This window comes from Macaca fascicularis, chromosome 5, assembly GCF_037993035.2.
Source record: "Macaca fascicularis isolate 582-1 chromosome 5, T2T-MFA8v1.1".
Taxonomy (NCBI): Eukaryota; Metazoa; Chordata; class Mammalia; order Primates; family Cercopithecidae; genus Macaca; species Macaca fascicularis.
In genome coordinates, this window is record NC_088379.1 from 94,181,622 (window position 1) to 94,205,869 (window position 24,248).

General features: G+C 38.8%; 1 protein-coding gene across 15 annotated transcripts in view; it reads left to right on the forward strand.

The window, feature by feature from the left end:
• The window catches only part of HERC3 (HECT and RLD domain containing E3 ubiquitin protein ligase 3), a 123,157-nt gene that overhangs the window by 47,537 nt on the left and 51,372 nt on the right, over positions 1 to 24,248 (forward strand). For all 15 annotated transcript variants that reach the window (XR_012434959.1, XM_015450643.3, XM_074040124.1 and 12 more), the window contains 6 exons: positions 15,207 to 15,366; positions 19,485 to 19,561; positions 20,334 to 20,555; positions 21,508 to 21,599; positions 22,829 to 22,959; positions 23,531 to 23,691. Coding sequence is in view for 14 of the 15 variants with exons in the window: in XM_015450643.3 (XP_015306129.1) it covers positions 15,207 to 15,366; positions 19,485 to 19,561; positions 20,334 to 20,555; positions 21,508 to 21,599; positions 22,829 to 22,959; positions 23,531 to 23,691 (843 nt within the window). In the remaining variant the exon portion in view is untranslated. The remainder of the gene's footprint in view (positions 1 to 15,206; positions 15,367 to 19,484; positions 19,562 to 20,333; positions 20,556 to 21,507; positions 21,600 to 22,828; positions 22,960 to 23,530; positions 23,692 to 24,248) is intronic.

Genomic DNA, 24,248 nt, shown 5'->3' on the forward strand with positions numbered 1-24,248 from the left:
GTCTCTGTGGACCAGCAGACTTAGTCTCTCCTCCTGTGAGCCCTGAGGAATCTGGGTAGCCCAGATGAGTGAGTTTTCCCCCAGCACAGCACACCCTCTCCACCAAGGGATAGCCAAAGTGCTTTGTTAAATGCGCCCTGCTTCTAGTGCCACCCAACTGGGTGAGACCCCACCCCCCACAACAGGGGTTGTCAGACATCCTATACAGGAGCATCCCTACTGGCATCAGGTCAGTGCCCCTCGAGGTCAGAGATCCCAGAGGAAGGAGCAGGCACGCATCTCCGCTCTTCTCTAGTCTCCTCAAGTAACATTTCCAGATGTGGGAGTGAACCAGATGAATAGGGCCTGAAGTGAACTCCCAGCAAACCGCAGCAGCCCTGCAGAAGAGGGATCTGACTATTGAAAGAAAAACCAACAAACAGAAAGCAGCAACAACAGCTTCAACAAAAATGTCCCCACAAAAGCCTCATCCAAGGGTCAGCAGGCTCAAAGATCAAAACTAGACAAACTCATGAGGATGAGAAAGAATCAATGAAAAACGCTGAAAACCCAAAAGGCAGAGTGCCTCTTCTCTAAATGATCACAACACCTCTCCAGCAAGGGTGTGGAACTGTACGGAGGGTGAGATGGATGAATTGACAAAAATAGGCTTCAGAAGGTGGGTAACAACAAACTTTGCTGAGGTAAAGAAGCATGTTCTAACCCAATGCAAAGAAACTAAGAACCTTGATAAAAGATTAGAGAGTTGCTAACTAGAATAGCCAGTTTAAAGAGGAACATAAATGACCTGATGGAGCTGAAAAATGCAGTGCGAGAACTTCATAAGCATACACAAGTATCAGTAGCAGACTGGGTCAAGCAGAAGAAAGAATATCAGAGATGGAAGACTCTCTTGCTGAAATAAGGCAGGCAGACAAGATTAGAGAAAAAAGAATGAAAAGGAATGAACAAAACCTCCAAGAAATATGGGATATGTAAAAAGACCGAACCTAAGACTGGTTGGAGTACCTGAAAGAGACAGGGGGAATGGAACCAAGTTGGAAAACACACTTCAGGATATTATCCAGGAGAACTTTCCTAACCTAGCAAGACAGAACAACATTCAAATTAGGAAATATAGAGAACTCCACTAAGATACTCTATGAGAAGATCAACTCCAGGACATGTAATCATCAGATTCACCAAGGTCAAAATGAAGGAAAAAATGTTAAGGGCAGCCAGTGAGAAAGGCCACATCACCTACAAAGGGAAGCCCACTAGACTAACAGCAGACCTCTAAGCAGAAACCCTACAAGCCAGAAGAGAGTGGGGGTCAATATTCAAAATTTTTAAAGAAAACAGTTTTCAACCCAGAATTTCATATCTGGCCAAATTAAGATTCATAAGCTAAGGAGAAATAAAATCCTTTTCAGATAAGCAAATGCTGAGGGAATTCATCACCACCAGGCCTGCCTTACAAGAGCTCCTGAAGGAAGCACTAAATGTGGAAAGGAAAATCTAGTACCAGCCACTGCAAAGCACATGAAAATATAAAGACTAACGACACTATGAAGAAATGGCATCAATTAGTGTGCAAAATAACCAGCTGCCATCATGGTGACAGGATCAAATTCACACATAACAATATTAACCTTAAATGTAAATGGGCTAAATGCCCCAATTAAAAGACATAGACTGGCAAATTGGATAGAGTCAAGACCCATTGGTATGCTGTATTCAAGAGACCCATCTCATGTGCAAAGACACACATAGGCTCAAAATAAAAGGAAGAAAGAAAACATATCCAGCAAATGGAAAGTGGAAAAAAGCAGGGGTTGCAATCCTAGTCTCTGACAGAACAGACTTTGAACCAACCAAGATCAAAAAAGACAAAGGGCATTACATAATGGTAAAGGGATCAGTTCAACAAGAAGATATATGCACCCAGTATGAAAGCACCCAGATTCATAAAACAAGTTCTTAGAGACCTACAAAGAGACTTAGACTCCCACACAGTAATAGTGGGAGAATTTAACACCCTACTGTCAATGTTAGATCAATGAGACAGAAAATTAACAAGGGTATTCAGGACTTGAACTGAGCTCTGGATCAAGTGGACCTAATAGATATCTACAGAACTCTCCACCCCAAAACAACATAGTATACATTCTTCTCAGTGCCACATGGCACTTACTCTAAAATCGACCACATAATTGGAAGTAAAACACACCTCAGCAAATGCAAAATAACTGAAATCCTAACAGTCTGTCAGACCACAGTGCAATCAAATTAGAAATTAGAATTAAGAAACTCACTCAAAACCACACAACTGGCCAGGTGCAGTGGCTCACGCCTGTAATCCCAGCACTTTGTGAGGCCAAGGTGGGTGGATTGCCTGAGCTCAGGAGTTCGTGACCAGCCTGGGCAACACAGCGAAACCCCGTCTCTACTCAAATACAAAAATTAGCCAGGTGTGGCTGTGTGTGCCTGTAGTCCCAGCTACTCAGGAGGCTGAGGCAGGAGAATTGCTTGAACCTGGGAGGCAGAGATTGCAGTGAGCCGAGATTGCACCACTGCACTCCAGCCTGGGCGACAGAGCAAGACGCCATCTCAAAAACAAACAAAGAAAAAGCCACACAACTATATGGAAATTGAGCAACCTGCTCCTGAATGACTCCTGGGTAAATAATGAAATTAAGGCAGAAATCAAGAAGTTATTTGAAATCAATGAGAACAAAGAAGCAATGTACCAAAATCTCTGGGATACAGGTAAAGAAGGCAGTGTTAAGAGGGAAATTTATAGCACTAAATAGAAAGCTAGAAAGATCTCAAGTCAACACCCTAACATCACAACCAAAAGAGCTAGAGAAGCAAGAGCAAACAAATCCAAAAGCTAGCAGGAGACAAGAAATAACTAAGATCAGAGCAGAACTGAAGGAGATAGAGACTTGAAAAACCCTTCAAAAAAGTCACTGAATCCAGGAGCTAGTTTTTTGAAAAAATTAATAAAATTGACCACTAGCTAGACTAATAAAGAAGAAAGGAGAGAAGAATCAAATAGACACTAAAAATGATAGAGGAGATATCAGCACTGATCCCACAGAAATACAAACTACTATCAGAGAATACTGTTAACACCTCTGCAAATAAACTAGAAAATCTAGAAGAAATGGACAGATTCCTGGATGCATACACCCTCCCAAGACTAAAGCAGGAAGAAGTTGAATCCCTGAATAGACCAATAACAAGTTCTGAAATTGAATCAGTAATAAATACCCTACTAACCAAAGAAAGTCCAAGACCAGAGAGATTCATAGCTGAATTCTACCAGAGGTACAAAGAGGAGCTGGTATCATTCCTTCAGAAGCTGTTCTAAACAATTGAAAAGGAGGGACTCCTCCCTAACTAATTTTATGAGGCTAGCATCATCCTGATACCAAAACCTGGCAGAGACACAACAAATAAAGAAAATTTCAGGCCGGTATCCCTGATGAACATCAATGTGAAAATTCTCAATAAAATCATGGCAAACCGAATCCAGCAGCACATCAAAAAGCTTAGCCACCACGATCAAGTCGGCTTCATCCTGGGATGCAAGGCTGGTTCACCATATGCAAATCAATAAATGTAATCCATCACATAAACAGAACCAATGATAAAACCACACGATTATCTCAATAGATGCAGAAAAAGCCTTTGATAAAATTCAACATCCCTTCATGTTAAAAACTCTCAATAAACTAGATATTGATGGAACATATCTCAAAATAATAAGAGCTATTTATCACAAACCCACAGCTAGTATCATACTGAATGGGCAGAAGCTGGAAGCATTCCCTTTGAAAACTGGCACAAGACAAGGATGCCGTCTTTCACCACTCCTATTTAACATAGTATTGGAAGTTCTGGTCAGGGCAATCAGTCAAGAGAAAGAAATAAAGGGTATTCAAATAAGAAGAGAGGAAGTCAAATTGTCTTTGTTTGCAGACGACATGATACTATATTTAGAAAACCCCATCATCTCAACCCAAAAACTCCTTAAACCGATAAGCAACTTGGGCAAAGTCTCAGGGTACAAAATCAATGTGCAAAAATCACAAGCATTCCTATACAACAGCAGTGGAAAAGCAGAGAGCCAAATAATGAATGAACTCCCATTCACAGTTGTTACAAAAAGAATAAAATACCTAGGAATACAGCTAACAAGGGACATAAAGGACCTCTTCAAGGAGAACTACAAACCACTTCTCTAGGAAATAAGAGAGAACACAAACAAATGGAAAACATTCCATCCTTATGGATAGGAAGAATCAGTATCATGAAAATGGTCATACTGCCCAAAGTAATTTATAGATTCAGTGCTATTCCCATCAAACTATCATTAAAATTCTTCACAGATTTAGAAAAACTACTTTAAAATCCATATGGAACCAAAAGAGAGCCCACATAGTCAAGGCAATCCTAAGCAGAAAGAACAAAGCTGGAGGCATCATGCTACCTGACTTCAAACTATACTACCAGGCTACAGTAACCAAAACAGCATGGTACTAGTACCAAAACAGACTTATAGACCGATGGAACAGAATAACGACCTCAGAAATAACACCACACATCTACAACCATATGATCTTTGACAAACCTGACAAAAACAAGCAATGGGGAAAGGATTTTCTATTTAATAAATGGTGCTGGGAAAACTGGCTAGCATATACAGTAAACTGAAACTGGACCCCTTCCCTACACCTTATACAAAAATTAACTCAAGATGAATTAAAGACTTAAATGTATAACCCCAAACCATAAAAACACTAGAAGAAAACCCAGGCAGTACCATTCAGGATATAGGCATGGGGAAGGACTTCATGACAAAAATGCCAAAAGCAATTGCAACAAAAGCCAAAATTGACAAATGGGATCTAATTAAACTAAAGAGCTTCTGTACAGCAAAAGAAAGTCATGAGTGAACAGGCAACCTACAAAATGGAAGAAAATATTTTCAGTCTACTTATCTGACAAAGGTATAATATCCAGAATCTACAAGGAACTTAAACAAATTTACAAGAAAAAACAACCCCATCAAAAAGTGGGCAAAGGATATGAACAGACAATTTAATAAGGAAGATATTTATGCAGCCAACAAACATATTAAAAAAAGCTCAACATCGCTGATCATCAGAGAAATGCAGATCAAAACCACGATGAGATACCATCTCACGCCAGTCAGAATGGCGATTACTAAAAAGTTGAGAAGCAATAGATGCTGGCGCGGCTGCAGAGAAATAGAAATGCTTTTACACTGTTGGTGGGAGTGTAAATTAGTTCAATTATTGTGGAAGATAGTGTAGTGATTTCTCAAGGATCTAGAACCAGAAATATCATTTGACCCAGCAATTCCATTACTGGGTATATACCAAAGGAATACAAATCATTTTACTATAAAGACAGACACACACGTATGTTTATTGCAGCACTATTTACAACAGCAAAGACATGGAACCAACCCAAATGCGCATCAATGATAGACTGGAAAAAGAAAATGTGGTGCATATACACCATGGAATCCTATGCAGCCGTAAAAAAGAATGAGATCATGTCCTTTGCTAGGACATTGATGAAGCTGGAAGCCATCATTCTCAGCAAACTAACACAGGAACAGATAATCAAACACCACATGTTCTCACTCCTAAGTGGGAGTTGAACAATGAGAACACATGGACACAGGGAGGGGAACAACACACACTGGGGCCTTTTGGTGGGGAGCGAGGGGAGGGAGAGCATCAGGACAAATAGGTAATACATGTGGGGCTTAAAACAAGTGATGGGTTGATAGGTGCAGCAAACCACCATGGCACATGTATACCTGTGTAACAAACCTGCCCGTTCTGCACATGTATCCTGGAACTTAAAGGAAAAAAATAAGTAAATAAGGTCAGTTCACCAAGAAAACATAGGAATCCCAAATGTGTGTATACCTAACAACTGAGCTTCAAAATAGTTGAAATAAAGACTTACAGAAATAAAAGGAAAAATAGACAAATCTAAAATTATATTTGGAGGCTTTTTACTCTTTTTTTTTGTAATAAATAGAACTAATAGATAGAACATCAGCAAGGATATAGAAGTGCACCATCAAATGGACTAGATATGATTGATACTTATCGAACATTCTATCCAACAGCAGAATACACACTTTTTTCAACTGCCTATAGAACATTCACCAAGATGGACCATATTTTGAGTCATAACACAAACCTGAACAAAATTTAAAGGAATGCAATAATTAAATGTATGTTCTCTCACTATGCTGTAATTTAACTAGAAATTAATAACAGAAAAATAGCAGAAAAGTCTTCAAACTCTTAAAGTTAAGCAGCAGCCTTATAAATAATCAATGGGTCAAAAAGGAAGTCTCAAGGGAAATTTGAAAATATTTTGAACTGAACGAAAATGAAAATATGGTGTATCAAAATTTGTGGGATATAGCTTAAAGCAGTGCTTAGAGAGAACTTTATGGTGCTAAAAGCTTATTTATAAATAAAAGTATTTAATCAATAATTTAAGCCTTCAGTTATGAAGTGAGAAAAATATTAAGAGCATAATAAACGAAAGGTAAGTACAAGGAAAAATTATAACGATGAAAGTAGAAATCAGTGTTATTGAAAATAGAAGAACAATAGAGAAAATCAATGGAACCAAAAGCTAGCTCTTTGAAAGGCTCAATAAAATGATAAACCTTTAGCAAGAAGGTCAAAGAGAAAAAAAGAAAATTTTAACTGGTAAGTTACCAGTATCAGTGAAACAGAGGATATTATTACCCTGCAGGCCCTGCAGACATTAAAAGCTTTGTAATGGAACCTGACAACATTCTCTCAATATAAATTTAACAGCTTGGATCAAATGGACAATTCTTCCAAAAACACAAACTATCAAAAACTCACCCAACATACAATAGATAGTCTAAATAGGTTATCTATAACTATAAAGAATGGAATTCATGGTTTAAAGCCTTAAAAAGAAGTTCCCCTTGGCTGGGCACAGTGCTCATGCCTGTAATCCCAGCACTTTGGGAGGCCGAGGTGGGCAGGTCACTTGAGGCCAGGAGTTCAAGACCAGGCTGGCCAACATATTGTATTTTTAGTGAAACTCTATCTGTACTAAAAATACAAAAAATTAACTTGGGCATGGTGGTGCATGCCTGTAATCTCGCTACTCGGGAGGCTGAGGCAGGAGAATTGCTTGAACCCAGGAGGTGGAGGTTGCAGTGAGTCGAGATCACACCACTGCACTCCAGCCTGGGCAACAGAGTGAGACTCTGTCTCAAAAAAAAAAAAAAAAAAAAATCTGTAGACTCACATGGTTTCTCTGCCAAATGTTATCAAGCATTTAAATAAGAAATAACACTGATTAAATAAAATCTCCTTTAAACAATAGGAAAAACAATCTAAAGAAGAAACTCACATGGTTATGTCTGATGAAGGACATCTACCAGCAAATCTTATAGCTATGTCAAACAGTGTTGAAAGATTGCATTCTTTCAGTTCATTTGGGGTTCTATAACAAAAATACCACAAACTTGTTGGCTTATAAAGAACAAACATGTATTCTTACAGTTCTGGAGGCTGGAAAGTTCAAGGCCAATGTGCCAACCGATTTTGTGTCTGCTGAGCACTGTCATCCTCATAGATGGCACCTTTTTAGCTCTATCCTCATATAGTGAAAGGGGCTAGCTAGCCCTCTATCGTCTCTTTTATAAGGACACTAATCTCAACCATGAGGGCTTTGCCCTCATGACCTTGTCACTTCCGAAAAGGCTGCACTACCTAGCACTATCACCTTGGGGGTGATTTCAGCATACGTTTTGGGGGATTCAAACATTCAGACCATTGAACATGGCAAGGATGTCCACTCTCACTACTGCTATTTAACATCATACTAGAAGTTCTAGCCAGTGTAATAAGGAAAGAATAAGGAGGGGGGTGGTGATGGGGGGAAGCAAACAAATTGGGAAGGAAGAAAAAACCTGTCTCTATTCTCAGAAAAAAAAATTATTTCTATTAAAAATTGCAATGTCTATATTGAAAATTAAAAAACCATTCGTTAAATTTGTATGATTCAAGGTCAGTACACAAAAGTCAACTATTTCTATATATTAACAATATGTAATTGGAAACTGGAATAAAAAATACAATTTATAATTGTTCCAAACAAATAAAATAGGCATAACTGTAACAAAACATATATAAGATCTATATACTGAAAACTACAAAAGTCTGGTAGAAGAAATCAAAGACCTCTGTAATTGGAGAGACGTCTTGTGTTCATGGATTAAGACCTTTAACGAATTATAGTAAATATTTCAGTTCTTCTCAAGTTGACTTATAGATTTAACACAATTTCAGCTAAAATTCAGTAGTATTCTTTTTTTTTTTTTTGTAGATATAGACAAGCCAATTATAAAGCTTGTATGGGAAGGTAAAGGATCTAGAATACCTGAAGCAATTTTGAAAAATAAGAATAAAGTTGAAGGAATTGTCTGATTTTAAGACTTACTATAGAGGTATAGTAATCCAGGATATGTGGTACTGGAGGTGTAGACGCAGTCCAGTGGAACAGAATAAAGCCCAGAAATATATCCACACAAATACCGTTAATTGACTTTTGATAGAAATGTAAAAGAGATTCCATATAGAAAGGATTTTGTTAGTTGTTTTTAGCAAAGGGTAGTGGAACACTTGGAGATTTATATCTTAAAAAAAAAAAAAGAACCTTGATCTGAATCTCATACCTTTTTAAAACAACTCAAAATGAATCACAGATCTCAATGTAAAATGTGAGACAATAAAGCTTTCTGAAGAAAGCAGAGGAGAAATTCTTCATAACCTGAGGTTAGGCAGAGAGTTCTTAGACATGACACCAAAAACATAATCCATAAAGGAAAAAGTTGTTAAAGTAGACTCATCTGTGAGCGTGTTAAGAGAATGAAAAGACAGTCTACAGGCTGGGAGAAATTATTTGCAAATCATGTATCTGACAAAGGATTTGTATCCAGAATATATTTAAAAACAACTCAACAATAGTGAAATAAACATTTAATTTTAAAAATTGGCAAGAACTTCTAACAGACATTTATCCAAAAAGGATAAATGGCAAATAAGCACATGAAAATATGTTTGACATCTTTAGCCACAAGGGAAATGCAAATTAAAACCATGATGAAATACCATTATACTTGTTAGAATGGGTAAAATTAAGTACTGATAATAGCAAGTGTTGACAATGATGCAGAGCAACTGGAACTCTCATTAATTGCTGGTGTTAATGCAAAATGGTGCAGCCTTTCTGGAAAATGATTTGGCAGGGTTTTTTTTTTTTTAAATAAACATATATTTACCACATGATCTAGCAATCTCATACCTGGGTGTTTACTCCAGTGTTAGGAAAACTTACTGTCATATTATAAGCTGTATATGATGTTCATTGCATCTCTATTTATAATCACTAAAACCTGGGAACAGTGCGCTGTAGTTCATCCATTATACAGTGGAATACTCCTCACCAGTAAAAGGAACAAACTGTTGATACATGCAACCACTTAGTTGAATCTCAGAGGCATTATGAGTAAAACAATCCAGTTTCAAAGGGTTAGACACTATATGATTCCATTTACATGACTGTATAAAAAACCCAAAACTATAGTGAGAGAAAACAGATTGTTGGTTGTCAGGCGTTAAGGATGAGGAGAGGGTGTGACTATAAGGAATAGCATGAAGACCATTTTTGGGGTGATGGGACTGTTCTGTATCTTGATTGTGGTGGTAGTTACATGTGTTTGAATTCATAGACTTATACACCAAAAAAAGGTCAAGTTTATTCTATGATAATTAAAATTTTTTTAAAGCAGACTCTGGTTTCAGTGCTTTGGCTCAGAAGCAAGATAGAATACCTCTTATGGAAATAGTCCAGATACCCCAAAATGTTTAGACCAAAGTAATTAATTAAGAAAGAAATTGGAATATGGCTTTGGAAAAAGACCTTTCAGATACAGAAAGAAAATGAGGGAAAGAGCTTAGTCATATTGTGGGAGGCGGGGAGACTCTAGGATGAAAATTAGATACCAGGCCATCTTCTGTGTTGGGAACTGCAGAGGAACTTGGATGTATAATATTTTGTTTTGAGTGGTTTGCCGAGATACAGTGTATCTCCATCACCCAGACTTTCAGTAAAAGTCTGCCGGACCCCACAGACTGGGTTGATAGTACTTTGGAGAAAAAGTAGTCAGGAGAGCAGAGTGTAGCAGCAGGAGGAAAGATGTGCAGGAGAGTAAGAGTTCAGTGCTAACAGGAAATCAAGAGTTACGGTGAATGTGAGGACTTAGAATGTGTAGAATGGTAGGGCGAAGAGCTGGGTTTCCTGCAGTGTGTCTCTGACTTGTTTTCTGCTACTAAAGAAAAGTATAATTGTAGAATTGACGATTTGGGGAAGAGCAGAAAGGAGACATCTAAGTGGTGAAAGTTTAACCCTCTTTGTACTACAAACTGCTTACATTTATTTTATTATAGTTTTATTAGTTAAAAACTTAGTGCCAACTTTTAATCACTAATTTTGTATATACTGTATATAGTAGTCCCTCCTTATCTGCAGGGGATGTGTTTCAAGACCCCCACTAGATACCTGAAACCTTGGATAGTACCAAAAGCTATATATACTACGCTTTTGCAATCTGATAACAGAGGCAGCTACTAAGGGACTAACAGGCAGGGGGCATATACAGCATGGATATGCTGGACAAAGGGATGATTCATGTCCCAGGCAGAGCAGGACAGTGAGAGATTTCATCACAGGACTCAGAATGGTGTGCAGTTTAAAACTTATGAATTGCTTATTTCTGGAAAATTCCACTTAATATATTTGCACTGCACTGATCGCAGGTAACTGAAAATCTGGAAAGCAAAACCTCAGATAAGGGAGAACTACTGTCCTTTCTACCCAGCTGCTGATATTATTAACTGTAAGCCACGGGATGTGTTTCTCATATGAACAGACGATGAGGGAAAAGTTAGTTTTCCATTATCCATAAGTAGGGTATTCACTTTATAGGTTATTTTTACCAATTTAAAATCTATGTAATTCTTTTCCATGAGGAAAGACAATATAGCTTAGTTAAGTATAATGGGTTTTGAAGTCAGACAGACCTGGTGTCCATCCCAATTCCACCAATCATTAGTTGTGAGCCTTGGCCAAATTACATCCTCTTTCTGAGCTGAGGACAGCTGTGGTACCCTTGCCTCACAGGGTTGTTGCAAGGCTTAAGAATCTGCATCATCCGTTTGCCCCCTAGACTCATATCATCCTTCTCAGTTACCATCTTTTGGTGGTTAAATGACAAATTTACCATTAACTCAAAAAACATTAAAAAATTATGATGGGCTCAAGAGCTAAGTAGAACTAACCCTAATAATGCAAGTCCAGCTGAACTGCTGACTTGCTGTAAGCAGCGCTCCACATTGGCCACTGTGCTGCCCTACCTACCATGACTTGTTCAGAACTGAAAACATTACTAGAGACTTTAAAAACTTTAAAATGTTGCTGTGAAAGGTTCAGAGAGAAAGTATACTTTTATCCTCAAGAAATACCAAATGCTTCTTCAGTGTGTTTAGTTATTTTAATGTGTGGGTTGAGGTTCCATCATGATCTGCAAAATATAGTGTATAGTCTTGACGGAATGAATCAGAAGAGACTGCATGTGAAAATGAATCAGAGGGCACTGCAGCCTGAATGTTCCCAAGTGGGGCAGGGGTGTATTCAGAGAGAGGAGTGAATGAGGCATTCATCAGCACACTGGGCTGACCTGGGGGTAGATTCTAGAAGAGGGATTATAGTTCCACAGTGACGGATCTCCAGCCTGAATTAGACGAGCACAGTTTTCTGGCTAGAAGAAATAGAATAAGTTAGATTTGTGTAACCAGTGGTTTGGTTCTCCATCAACATTTGGTTGCTGAACAGTATTTCTGCCTTTGTGGCTACAGGTTTTATTGTTGTGGTGAGGGTAGCTGGATTTCCTGTTGTTCCCATTGTCCATCTTCTTTAACCTCTGCTCACTACTTACTTCCCAGCTCAGCCTTGCACCAGGCACAAAGAATAGTCCTTTACCTTGCAAAAATGTTAGGAATGCTATCAAAGGAGCCCAGGTGGGGTTGGTGAGTGATGGGACAGGAATTGGTTTGCCTAGAGATTGACGTGACTGGGAGTCAATGGTCATTGGAATCCAGATGTTCCCTTTTGAGGCTACTCAGCTGTAGTAAAGACAGGATCAAGAGAGGGATGCTATTGAGAGATCGAGGGAAAGAAAACGGCAGACGGATCAGAGCCACAGTGTCAGGATAGTGGGGAAACTTATTAGTGTTGTGTTAGGCTATATACTAACTCCTTCAGACAGTTAAGGTAGCAAGAAGGTTAGGTACCAAGAGACAGGCCTCAGTCATGAATAAGGCATCAGGCTAGGTCCCAGGCCTAGAGAACAGAAAAGCCTTCCAAGTCTTGGAATTGGTATGAGGTGGAAATTTGGTTAGAGTGGAGTCTGAGCCACCTGGGCTCCTTTGATAGCATTCCTTACATTTTTGCAAGGTAAAGATAGGACTATTCTTTGTGCCTGGTGCAAGGCTGAGTTGGGAAGTAAATAGTGAGCAGAAGTTAAAGAAGATGGACAATGGGAACAACAGGAATTACAAAATCTTTCTGTTTATTATGGTAATTTCTCTGGCATGAGCATATTTTCAGTTAAAAAAGTGTTATTGTTTTGAAGGAATATATTTATGCAAACTGTGTTTAGGTTAAATAACAGTTCCCTGCCTCACCTGTTCTTATCTTGAATCTCGCTCCCTGTCATTTCAACTCTTTAGCTTTTTTTTTTTTTTTTTTTTTTTTTTTTTTTTTTTTGCTGCTTACCTTTATGTTTCTACATAACATGCTTATAATATTATTTCTTGATTTTTTTTCAATATTGGACATAATCTGGAAACTTCACACTGGCAAAGATTAGAGTTCTGTTATATTCTCTACCCACCCTTTCCTCTTCTTCACCACCAGACACTCGTCCTTCCCCAAATAGTTAATCTTTTAAATAAAATTTGACAATTTTTTTTTTTTTTTTTGAGACGGAGTCTTGCTCTGTCACCCAGGCTGGAGTGCAGTGGCCGGATCTCAGCTCACTGTAAGCTCCGCCTCCCGGGTTTACGCCGTTCTCCTGCCTCAGCCTCCCGAGTAGCTGGGACTACAGGCGCCCGCCACCTCGCCCGGCTAGTTTTTTTGTATTTTTTAGTAGAGACGGGGTTTCACCGTGTTAGCCGGGATCGTCTCTCGATCTCCTGGCCTCGTGATCCGCCCATCTCGGCCTCCCAAAGTGCTGGGATTACAGGCTTGAGCCACCGCGCCCGGCCGACAATTATTAACTATGGAAAGTATTTTTGTTCGGTTATTATGATTGCATGTACCATGAGTACTTTTCTTTCTCATAAATCATTTTGTTTTTCCTGAAGTTAATGACTTTACTTTTTTTTTCCCACAGTAACCTCTCTATCTCTGGTAGAATTATAAAACTCATAATGCTCTAATAGTATTTTCTTTTTCACCTTGGAGACATCCCTCCACCTTTGCTTTGTAGGCATGCTACACAGCTGTCTAGAAAGGTTTCTCACCTCCTTCCTGTCTGTGTAAGATTCCTGGTTCCTAAATCCTGAGTTCTTGTTTTGGAGGCATATCTTCCAGTAGCTTTCTGAGAAAACCAGTATGGGAGGTAAAATATTTTGAGAGCTTTACATGCTCCAAAACTTCCCTTTTGCTCCCCTTGCCTCACATTTCATTCACAGTTGGTTGGGTATTGAATTCTTGCTTGAATGTTACTTTCCTTCAGAACTGTGAGGGCATCGCTCCATTGTCTTACAGTTTTTCGTGTTGCTTCTGAGAATTATGATGCCATTCTGATCCCTGTTCTATTGTATATAAACATGTTCTTTTCTAGAAACTTTTAGACTCTTTCTTGTTATTCTGAAATTTCAAGATGAAGGGTTCTACAGTAGATATTTTGTTGATCATTATTCTGGGCACTTAATAGATCCTTTCAGTGTGAAATTTTCTTGTGATTTTTTTTTTTTTGAAATATTTTTATCTTGTGATTTCTCCATTCTCTTTCTGAATATTCGACCTCTTGAAACAATCCTCTAATTTCTTATCTTTTTTCCCCTTCTGATTTTCTCTTTGCTTTTTTCTTCTATTTCCTAGAAAATTTCTTCATTTCTAACGTTCAGTCCTGCTTTTGAAGGTTTTTCTTTTTTTTTTTTTTTTTTAATTTATGGTACCACATTTTTGGTTTCCAAGATATTTCTGTTTGTTTGTTTTTTGAATAATGCTTTCTTATAGCACTCTCTTTCTAGTTCATAAGTGGAAATATCTTCTTTGATTTCTCAAAAGACTTTTAAGAAACTTTGCTCCCTGCATGATCTGTTTTTTCAGAGTTCATTTCCTTCTGTTTATGTTGCTGTTTGCTTTTCATGTTTAAGTTTTCCTCACACATAGGGTGATCCTTGTCTGGCCTTTTACATTTAAGGGTGAGGTGCTAAAATGTGAGTGGAGCTGTGTGTGTGTGGGTGATTCTTGTTGACTGATGGGAAGCTGGACATTTCATTGAGGAACACACAAATGTCACTATCTGTGGGTCTTGTCTTTTGGGCCAGTTTTCCCAGAGAGAAATCCTTCTATTTCCTCACTGTATACATACAAGACTGGGTTCCAGAACTGAGGGGAGAAGCTGTTTAGAATTCTGGGTGTGTTTGTGTGTGGGGGGAGAGGGTCTCATTGTTCCAGGCAGGGTTTCGCTCACTCCCGCTAGTTTTCGGAATATGTTTCATTTCCACTCAACATTTAGGCCTCTTGGATGGAACATCTCCAAATAGTACAGGCTTCTGCTTGGATAGAGAAACACCAGGCTCATGGCTGTATAGGTTCAGGGAACATCTGGGATGTGTGTGCTACTATAGTTATGTATGTTACCCAGGGTCTCCAAATGTAAATCGATAGTTTAGAAATATGTGAAATTTATAATCTCTATAAATATTCAGATTAAGTGGTTCTTGTTAAAAAATAAAACTGCCCAGGAAGATAATCCTGTGTAATGGCAGCAGTATTCCTGTTTCTGGGTTGTACATTTTCTTCCTCCAATTTGTCTCTTTCAGAACAAATTGGAGCTCTGGCAGATCAGCATATCATTCATGTGGCCTGTGGCGAGTCCCACAGTCTGGCCCTCAGTGACCGAGGCCAGCTGTTTTCTTGGGGTGCAGGGAGTGATGGTCAGCTAGGACTCATGACTACTGAGGATTCTGTGGCAGTGCCCAGGTAAGAAGGTTTTCAAATGTCAGTCGTTTGAAATACTATTTCCTGCTGTTGATTTGTTAGACTCCTTGTTTTTCTTCTGTTTTCTTCATTTAATTGCTATTTCCTTTGTGCCACTCCTGTGCCTTATACTATTAAAACACTTGTCACAAAAGTTGCAATTATTTATAGAAGTGTCCGTCTCTGGTTCAAAAATGTGAGTCAGTTGGGAACTGTACTTTATTTATTCTAGTAGCCTGGTTGCTCGCTGAGCGCCTGGCAATTGATAAATGTTTGAATAAAAAAGTCATCTTTCACATTGTAGGCTTATTAGCTTTTGACTGAAAATTGCAAGTCTGAATTACTCAATTAAGTTCTTTAAAATAGAATCACAAGGCTGACCTGTTACTCTAATGATAGGCCAAATCACCTTAAGCATTACAAACAGCTAAAATACCAGATATACATAGATTCTTTAATGTAAAAGAATCAATACAGTAGGTTTTGAGTCTCTTAAAGATTTACTTAAATCTGAACCTTAGATGATTTAGCTAAGTATCTAATAGTTGCCACTAAGAGAACATCCCAAATATTGTAGTTACTTTCAGATGGACTTTTTAGTGGTGGTGTCTCAGTTTGTTGAAGGTTCTTAATGATCAAAGAGCTGCCATTTTATTTCCTTTATTTAATTCTTACTCCTTTATGCTACAAATGTTTCATATACCACTACTGTGGAACACATTCTTTGTAATTGTTGATTTAATATCTGTTTTTACTACAAAGATGTGAGCTATTAATGGCAGGATAATTGGATGATTTATTTTAGCATCACCATTGCTAGGAGTGCCTGTCACATACATTGCTCAGCACAAATTTAATAAGTGGCCTCTCCTCCTCTGCCTAATTATTGTCCCCTTTAAAGGACAGCATATTCTTCTTCCTCTTCTTTCTTGCCCTTCTTAGATTTTTGTCTCTTTAATCAAAGGTTGTGTTAAATAAGAACATGGAGGTAAGAGTGATTTGATTCATTTCCTGATTTAGGACAGGTAGTGTCTTAGATTCATTTCTTCCAAAAATTAATTTAATTTTGTGGGGAGAGGAAGAGTGGCAGTAAGAAAAAAGAAGTGCTAGATGTTATGTTGTGTGTAATATTAGGGAAAATGTTCATAACATTAATGGCAAAAATATTTCATTTGTTGATGACCAAAATACAATTAAGGTTTTTAATGGCATTTCATTTTTAAAAATGAAGTAATCTGTGCTACAGTAGTAGCTTAATATTCATTAGTTATGTTCAAATTATGGATGACTTCCAAGACTTTGTATATAGTTTTTTATTATAAGTTAACTGAAATAAATTCATTAATTTATACCTTTGTATTGTGGAAAGTAACATAGCTTTGATGTCAAACAAGCCTTGGATTCTAATACTGGCTCTTTTACTTCTAAGGTGAATGACCTTGGGCAGGTTGTTTAACTTTTCTAAGCCTCAGTTTCCTAACTTAAAAATGGAATTACTTACTTACAGAGTTGTGGGGAGGATGGAAGGAGACAAGAAGGTAAAATACAGTATGTGCTTGCACTATGTGAACCCCCTCTTCCCTACCTCAAGGGTACAATTTCTCTATTATCTATCTTTGTTCTTTTGACCTGCTTCTTTTCTACAACTGATAGTGACAAGAGTAATGGTGATGGGGAATTTGAGTGTAAACTTGATAGGAAAAAGGGTTGTTGCTATATAGCAACCTGAGAAACATTGGTCTCTTAGGCAGTAATGCATTTTTCAATTTTAGAAAATAGTGTTGTTCTATAAACTATTGATTAACACAACTTGGGTGAATATCCAGGGAATTAGTCTGAGTGAAAAAAGCCAATCCCAAAAGAGTACCTACTGTACGATTTCATTTATATAGCATTTAAAAAATAACAACATTTTCTCAATGGAGGATAGATTAGTGGCTGCCAGGGGTTAGGAACAGGGGAAGGGGAGGAGTGGTTATAAAAGTTTAATACGAGGAATTCTCATGGTGTTGGAACTGTTTGGTATCATGACTGTGGCAGAGTGGATACACTTACACGATAAAACTAATACCCAGAAATGAGTACAAGTAAAACTGGAGAAATATGAATGTGATTGGTAGATTGTATTAATGTTAATATCTTCAATATCCTGGGTATAATATTATACGTAATTTTGTAAAATGTTATAATTAGGGGAAACTGGACAAAGTATATAAGGGATTTCTCTATATTATTTCTTACAATTGCACATGAATCTGCAGTTATAAGAATAAAAAAAGTTCATTTATATTTGGTACTAAACACTAAATGTGTTTGTGAACTCTATTTTAAATTTTTATATCTGAGAAAATAAAACATGAACAAAAGCATTATCTAAGTGTCGATCTAAATAATCCTCTGTCCTCTCCCCCAGAGGATATCTATCTTCAAAGATACCCCTCTTCCAAGGGGTATCCATCCGACCCCTTAGTTTCCATGGCACAATACACTTAGGGAAGATGAACGTGACAACTTGTCAGCTATTAAAATAGAGAGCAGGAGGTATTCCCAGGGTGCCCAACTTTCTTGGGTAGTGCCAAGCACTTTAACTGGAATTTTTCATTTAATTCTCGCCACAACTCTAAAATAGGTGCTGTTCTCTCTCTTTCACATGAACAAGCAGGGGAGTAAGATTTGAAAAGAAATCATGTGACCCTTCTCTTTACCATCCTAGGAATTTCGGGTTTTGGAGGCATGGCTCTTATTATTTTTCTTAATTGTGGTAAAATACACATAACATAAAATTTACCATCTTAACTATTTTTAAATGTGTAGCTCAATAGTGTTAAATATGTTCACGTTGTTGTATAACCAATCCCTAGAACTTTCTTTTTTCTTACCTTTTTTTTTTTTTGAGACAGGGTCTCACTCTGTCTGTAGTCCAGGCTGGAGTGTGGTGGTGTGATCACAGCTCACTGCCTCGAACTCCTGGACTCAGATGATCCTCCCACCTCAGGCTTCCAAGTAGCTAGGAATGCAGGCTCATGGCACCGCACCCAGCTGCTTTTGATAGTTTCTGTAGAAACAGGGTCTTGATTTGTTGCCCAGGCTGATCTTGAATTCCTGGCTTCAAGCGATTCTTTCGCCTTGGCCTCCCAAAATGGTGAGATTACAGTGATGAGCCACCGCGCCCGGCCTCTAGAACTTTTTTATCTTGCAAAATTGATTTCTATGAATTTGACTACAATAGATACTTCATATAAGTGGAATCATACAGTTTCAGCGTTTTGTGACTGGCTCATTTCATTTAGCATAATGTCCTCTAGGTTCATCCATGTTAAAAGCATGTGTCAGACCTTCCTTCCCTTTTAAGGCTGATTAATATTCTGTTGTGTGTGCGTACCATATTGTATGTATATACCCAGAAGTGAAATTGACATTTCACTTATTTTGGATGGTGGCATTTCTGTTATTTTGAAAGCCACATAGACACCAACCATATTCTTAGGATCTTTCTTCTGTAGCTCTTTCCATTTGGCCCTGAACTGAAGAAGACAAGGTGAGAAATAATGGAGGATTGTGGCAATGGGTCTAAATGCAAAAGTGTTTTTTTGTTGTTGTTGTTTTAAACAGTAACTACCTAAGAGACAGGAGGCTGATGAAAGACCTAATAGAATTATATCATGTAAGATTATATATTTGATTTTAAAAAGAGTTTTTTTTGAGGGGGTGGGACGGGGGACAGAGTCTCGCTTTGTTGCTCAGGCTGGAGTGCAGTGGTGCGATCTTGGCTCACTGCAACTTCTGCCTCCCAGGTTTAAGCAATTTTCCTGCCTCAGCCTACCGAGTAGCTGGGATTACAGGCATGTGCCACAATGCCTGGCTATTTTTTTTGGTATTTTTAGTAGAGATGGGGTTTCACCATAATGGCCAGGCTGGTCTCAAACTCCTGACCTCAGGTGTTCGTCTCGGCCTCCCAAAGTGCTGAGATTACAGGTGTGAGCCACTGTGCCCAGCCTTAAAAAGACTTTTAGGCAAGATGATGTTATTTATTATTGATATTTTATTTAGTTGGGAATATTTCTGATAATTGTGTTTGTGTGTGAATATCTATCTGAAAAAGAAAGCCTTTTCTGTTTTAGGTTAATACAAAAGCTGAACCAGCAAACAATATTACAAGTTTCCTGTGGCAACTGGCATTGCTTGGCTCTTGCGGCTGGTAAAGTAACATTAAACATATGCTAATGCTATGTTAATTTTGAAAACTTTCTCTTTGTCTTTTTGTGTGATATTATCTAACTCAAAACTTTGAATTAACTGGTTAGGGTCTATGCATTGCTGTTGGACAGTGACAGTTCTCAGATGGGCTTTGCATAGCTCATCCTTTTCTCAGGGTGTGGATGATGAAGTAGGTGGTCATCACTGCTGCTCCAACTTTCACAGGGGAAGATGAGCAGGGGGCAGGACGATACCTAGGTGTTCTGAGCATGGAGAAGATTGATTTTTCTTAGCGACAGCCAACTCTCAAGCTACATTCCACTATCAAGCTCCCAAATAAATGAAAAAGGAGTTGGAGAAACCTAAATAAATCTGCACTTCTGTGTCCTGCTTGATTATCTGCAGAGCAGACCAAGTGGTCATAGCTGGACCTCCTGAAGTCTTGGGTCTCATAGTCTTAGTATGGTCAGAACTAGTTGATCTTGCTTAAGCCTGGTAATTGGACTGTGTGAAATTGAATTTACTTATACATTTAATATTTTCTGTGTATAAATTTTAATAGCCTTTGAAGGGCAGTAAGACTCAGCTTACCTCTCTGTTATCACTTGGGAGTTTGGGTTTTGGCAGTCTGACAGCATGAAGTGTCTCTGTTCTTTGCTCTCGGGTGGGTTTGGTGTTGGGGGGCAACTGGCAAATGACCCTAATAACTTGATTATTTTTGTGTGTGGAGCTTGTATCATTTTATGGTAATACCAGTTATCCTGTTATTTCAGATGGCCAGTTCTTCACCTGGGGAAAGAACAGCCATGGGCAGCTTGGCTTAGGGAAGGAGTTCCCCTCTCAAGCCAGCCCGCAGAGGGTGAGGTCCCTGGAGGGGATCCCACTAGCTCAGGTGGCTGCCGGAGGGGCTCACAGCTTTGCCCTGTCTCTCTCAGGAGCTGTGTTTGGCTGGGGGATGAATAATGCAGGGCAGCTGGGGCTCAGTGATGAAAAAGGTAGGTAAACCCTTCATATGTATGTATTTAGTTTAAAAGCACATTCATTTAACACATGCTTCTTAAGGATCTACTATGTGCTAGCCCCATGTGAGATACTAAGGGAGCAACAGTGAACAGAATAGAGAACATCCTTGTCTTAGTGGAGACTGTATTCTAGTGAGTGGAGGTGCAACAAAACCAGTAAATACACAGGGTTTGAGAGTGCAGCTTCCTGCTTTACATAAGGTGGTTACAAAGGGCCCCTCTGATAAGAAAATGTTTGAGCAGAACCTGTAGGAAATCAGGTGGGAAATGGGACATGTAGATGTCTGGGTGAAAAACATTTCTGTCAGAGGGAACCGGGTGTGCAAAGGCGCTCATGTGGGAGAGATGTAGTTGGAGAGAAGGGGAAGAGTAGCACAGCTGCAGGTCAGAGAGGTCGTGTAGACCCAGTTATGCAGGGCCCTGAGGGGCAGGGTGAGGATTTAGCTGGTTTTCTCAGTGAGAGGGGAAGACCCTGAGGGTTTGGAGGAGAGGTGTGATCCACTTTGGCTTTGGCTGTAGTGGGTCAAGGGGGAAGCTGGAAGACCAGCGTGGAGGTTGTGGGAGTAAAGTCAGATTTTAAATGTATTTTGAAGAGGAGGCCAGTTGGTTTTGTTCACTGCTGGATGTGTGGTTTGAAATAAAGAAACAGCTGGAGGGGCAAAATGACTGTTTCTGAAATGGGGAAAACTATGTGTGTGTGGTAAAGTGAGCTGGAGAGTGGGCAGGGTTGGAGAGTGTAGGGAAACCATGAGGTAGGTTTTTGGTAAATTAAAACTGAGAAGTCTGTTGGGTATCCAAGTACAGATGCAGGCAGGAAACAACATGTGTCAGGAATCCAGGAATCCAAAATTCATGCCAAGATAGTTGTGTGTATTTCATCTCAAAGTCAAATGGTAGTGATAGTCTGATATTTAATTTATTCTAGATCGAGAGTCTCCATGCCATGTAAAACTCTTACGCACACAAAAAGTTGTCTATATTAGTTGTGGAGAAGAACACACAGCAGTTCTCACAAAGGTAAGGAGCTCAGAGTATTCTTTGGTGCTGGGGATAAGATGGGTGATTAGAATTGCTTGATTATTTTAGTGTAGTGATGGTGTGTGATGACAGTATTGTGGCTTGAACTCGAATGCTCTCTTTTATGTTTGTTGTTTTCCAAAGGAATAGAAAAAGACTACTTTTTTATATGTCTCTGTTACCCTCTTTGGTAATCTTGTAGAGTGTCTTAGTAACGTTTAAGAATAGTTCAATATAAATAACTTTAAAATATAGGACAGTAGATACATGTGTGTATATATATCCTATGTTCCTTTAAAACAAGTCATTTAAATATATAAAAAAGAAACAGCAATTTAATGTTTTAAAATAATCGTGTTTCTTTTGCTTCTAAATATATTCTAGAGAGAATGAAAATGTGTTTTTATACTGAGCAAATATTATTGTAGGTTCACTTTCATAAAATGCCTTAACATTTATTTAAATTATTTAAATACAGCTGTTAAAAAAAACAGCTTACTTACCAAGGAATTTGTAGGAGCACTTAATTTCTTATATGTGAATGATATGTAAAATCATCTCATTTATCCTAGCTCCTTGTTTCTCCTTTTTTAAAATTTTGCTTCCTAACTATCACAAGAACAGAAAACCAAACACCACATGTTCTCACTCATAGGTGGGAACTGAACAATGAGATCACTTGGACTCGGGAAGGGGAACATCACACACCGGGGCCTATCATGGGGAGGGGGGAGGGGGGAGGGATTGCATTGGGAGTTATACCTGATGTAAATGACGAGTTGATGGGTGCTGACGAGTTGATGGGTGCAGCACAGCAACATGGCACAAGTATACATATGTAACAAACCTGCACGTTATGCACATGTACCCTAGAACTTAAAGTATAATAATAATAAAAAATAAATAAAAAAAATTCAGAAATAATAAAAAAATAAAAAAAAATAAATTTTGCTTCCTAACGTATCATTGTACTTTTAAACAATTTTTAAAATTTACAGAAGGCACACATTCCTTTGAGCAGTGCTATCTTTGTTCCATAAAGATGCAGTCTGAAATTCCCTTTTTATTATTTTTCTATTTAATGAACATCCTTACAAAGTGATTTTGGCGAAGTGTCAAGTGAATGTAGTGCTCTTGTGCACATTGTTGTGATAGGCATTTTGTATACAGGTTTTAGAGGTGTACCCTTAAGGATACAGTGAAGTCATATGGTGTTTGTTCTTTGTTAGAGTGGAGGTGTGTTTACTTTTGGCGCTGGTTCCTGTGGGCAACTTGGACATGACTCCATGAATGATGAGGTTAATCCTAGAAGAGTTCTAGAACTGATGGGTAGTGAAGTAACTCAGATTGCTTGTGGCAGGTGAGTGCTCCTCAAAGCTTCCTTGTATTCACTTGGACCCAGAAATGGGTCTTATCTTGTAGTGATGAAGAATGTGATTATACCTAGTGACCGTCATTTTAAGAGATCTTAACTGCATGCATGCCTGTGGTGAAATGTGGAGAAAGACCTTGGTAGAGTGTGGCAAGGAAGGGTTTTAGATAAACAGAGCAACATGGAGACATTAGGCTTCTTTTGGGATAAAGAGTAGCAGGATGTGGGGAAGGGATAAAGAAAGGAAAATAAGAGAGTCCCAAAGAACTTCTTGGAAATTTTTGCCTGAGTCTACCCTGCTTCTCTCCGTTCATCTCAGAGGCCACATGCAGCAGATCATTCAGCTCTTTGCTGACTTGCCGCCCTCCTCATGATCTAGAGTATTAGAGAAGGATAGTAGTATGGAGAGCAGCCGCTGCAAGAAGAATCACGTGTTAACATGGGGAAGGCTCTATAGGAGCACCCTGTGCTGTGCACATGTGGAAGTTAAAAGTCAGAGTCAGAGTGTACATCCACATTAGTAGAAACTATGCTGATGAGTTAAATTATTTTTTCACAGACAACATACCCTAGCCTTCGTGCCTTCTTCCGGACTTATCTATGCATTTGGTTGTGGAGCAAGAGGTCAATTAGGAACTGGGCACACTTGTAATGTCAAGTGCCCATCTCCTGTCAAGGGTTACTGGGCCGCCCACAGTGGCCAGCTTTCAGCCCGAGCTGGTAAGAATGATCGTCTCTGGAATTTAATGGTATTTTAAGTGATGAAAGCAGTTGTTTACAGAATATGTATCTGTTACTTACTTTGAGGTCTTTTGGAGGGAATGAAGATAAGGTATTTTTAAACATCAATTAATAATTTCAGTACTTACTATGCATGAAACTTTATAGTTGAGATCGTAGAGAATAAATAAGGCAGGAAATACTGTTGTGTTAGGCCGTTCTTGCATTGCTATAAAGAGCACCTGAGACTGGGTGATTTATGAAGAAAAGAGTTTTAATTGGCTCACGGTTCTGCAGGCTCTACACGGAGCATGATACAGGCATCTGCTTGGCTTCTGGGGAGTCCTCAGGAATCTTTCAATCATGGCAGAAGGCGAAGAAAGAGCAGACACTTCACATGGCAGAAGCAGGAGCAAGAGAAAGAGTGGAGGGGAGGTGCCATACATTTTACACCACCAGATCTCATGTGAACTCAGAGCAAGAGCTTACTTCTCAGCAAGGGGAGGGCCCAAGCCATTCATGAGGGATCCGATCGCATGATCTAAACACATCCCACC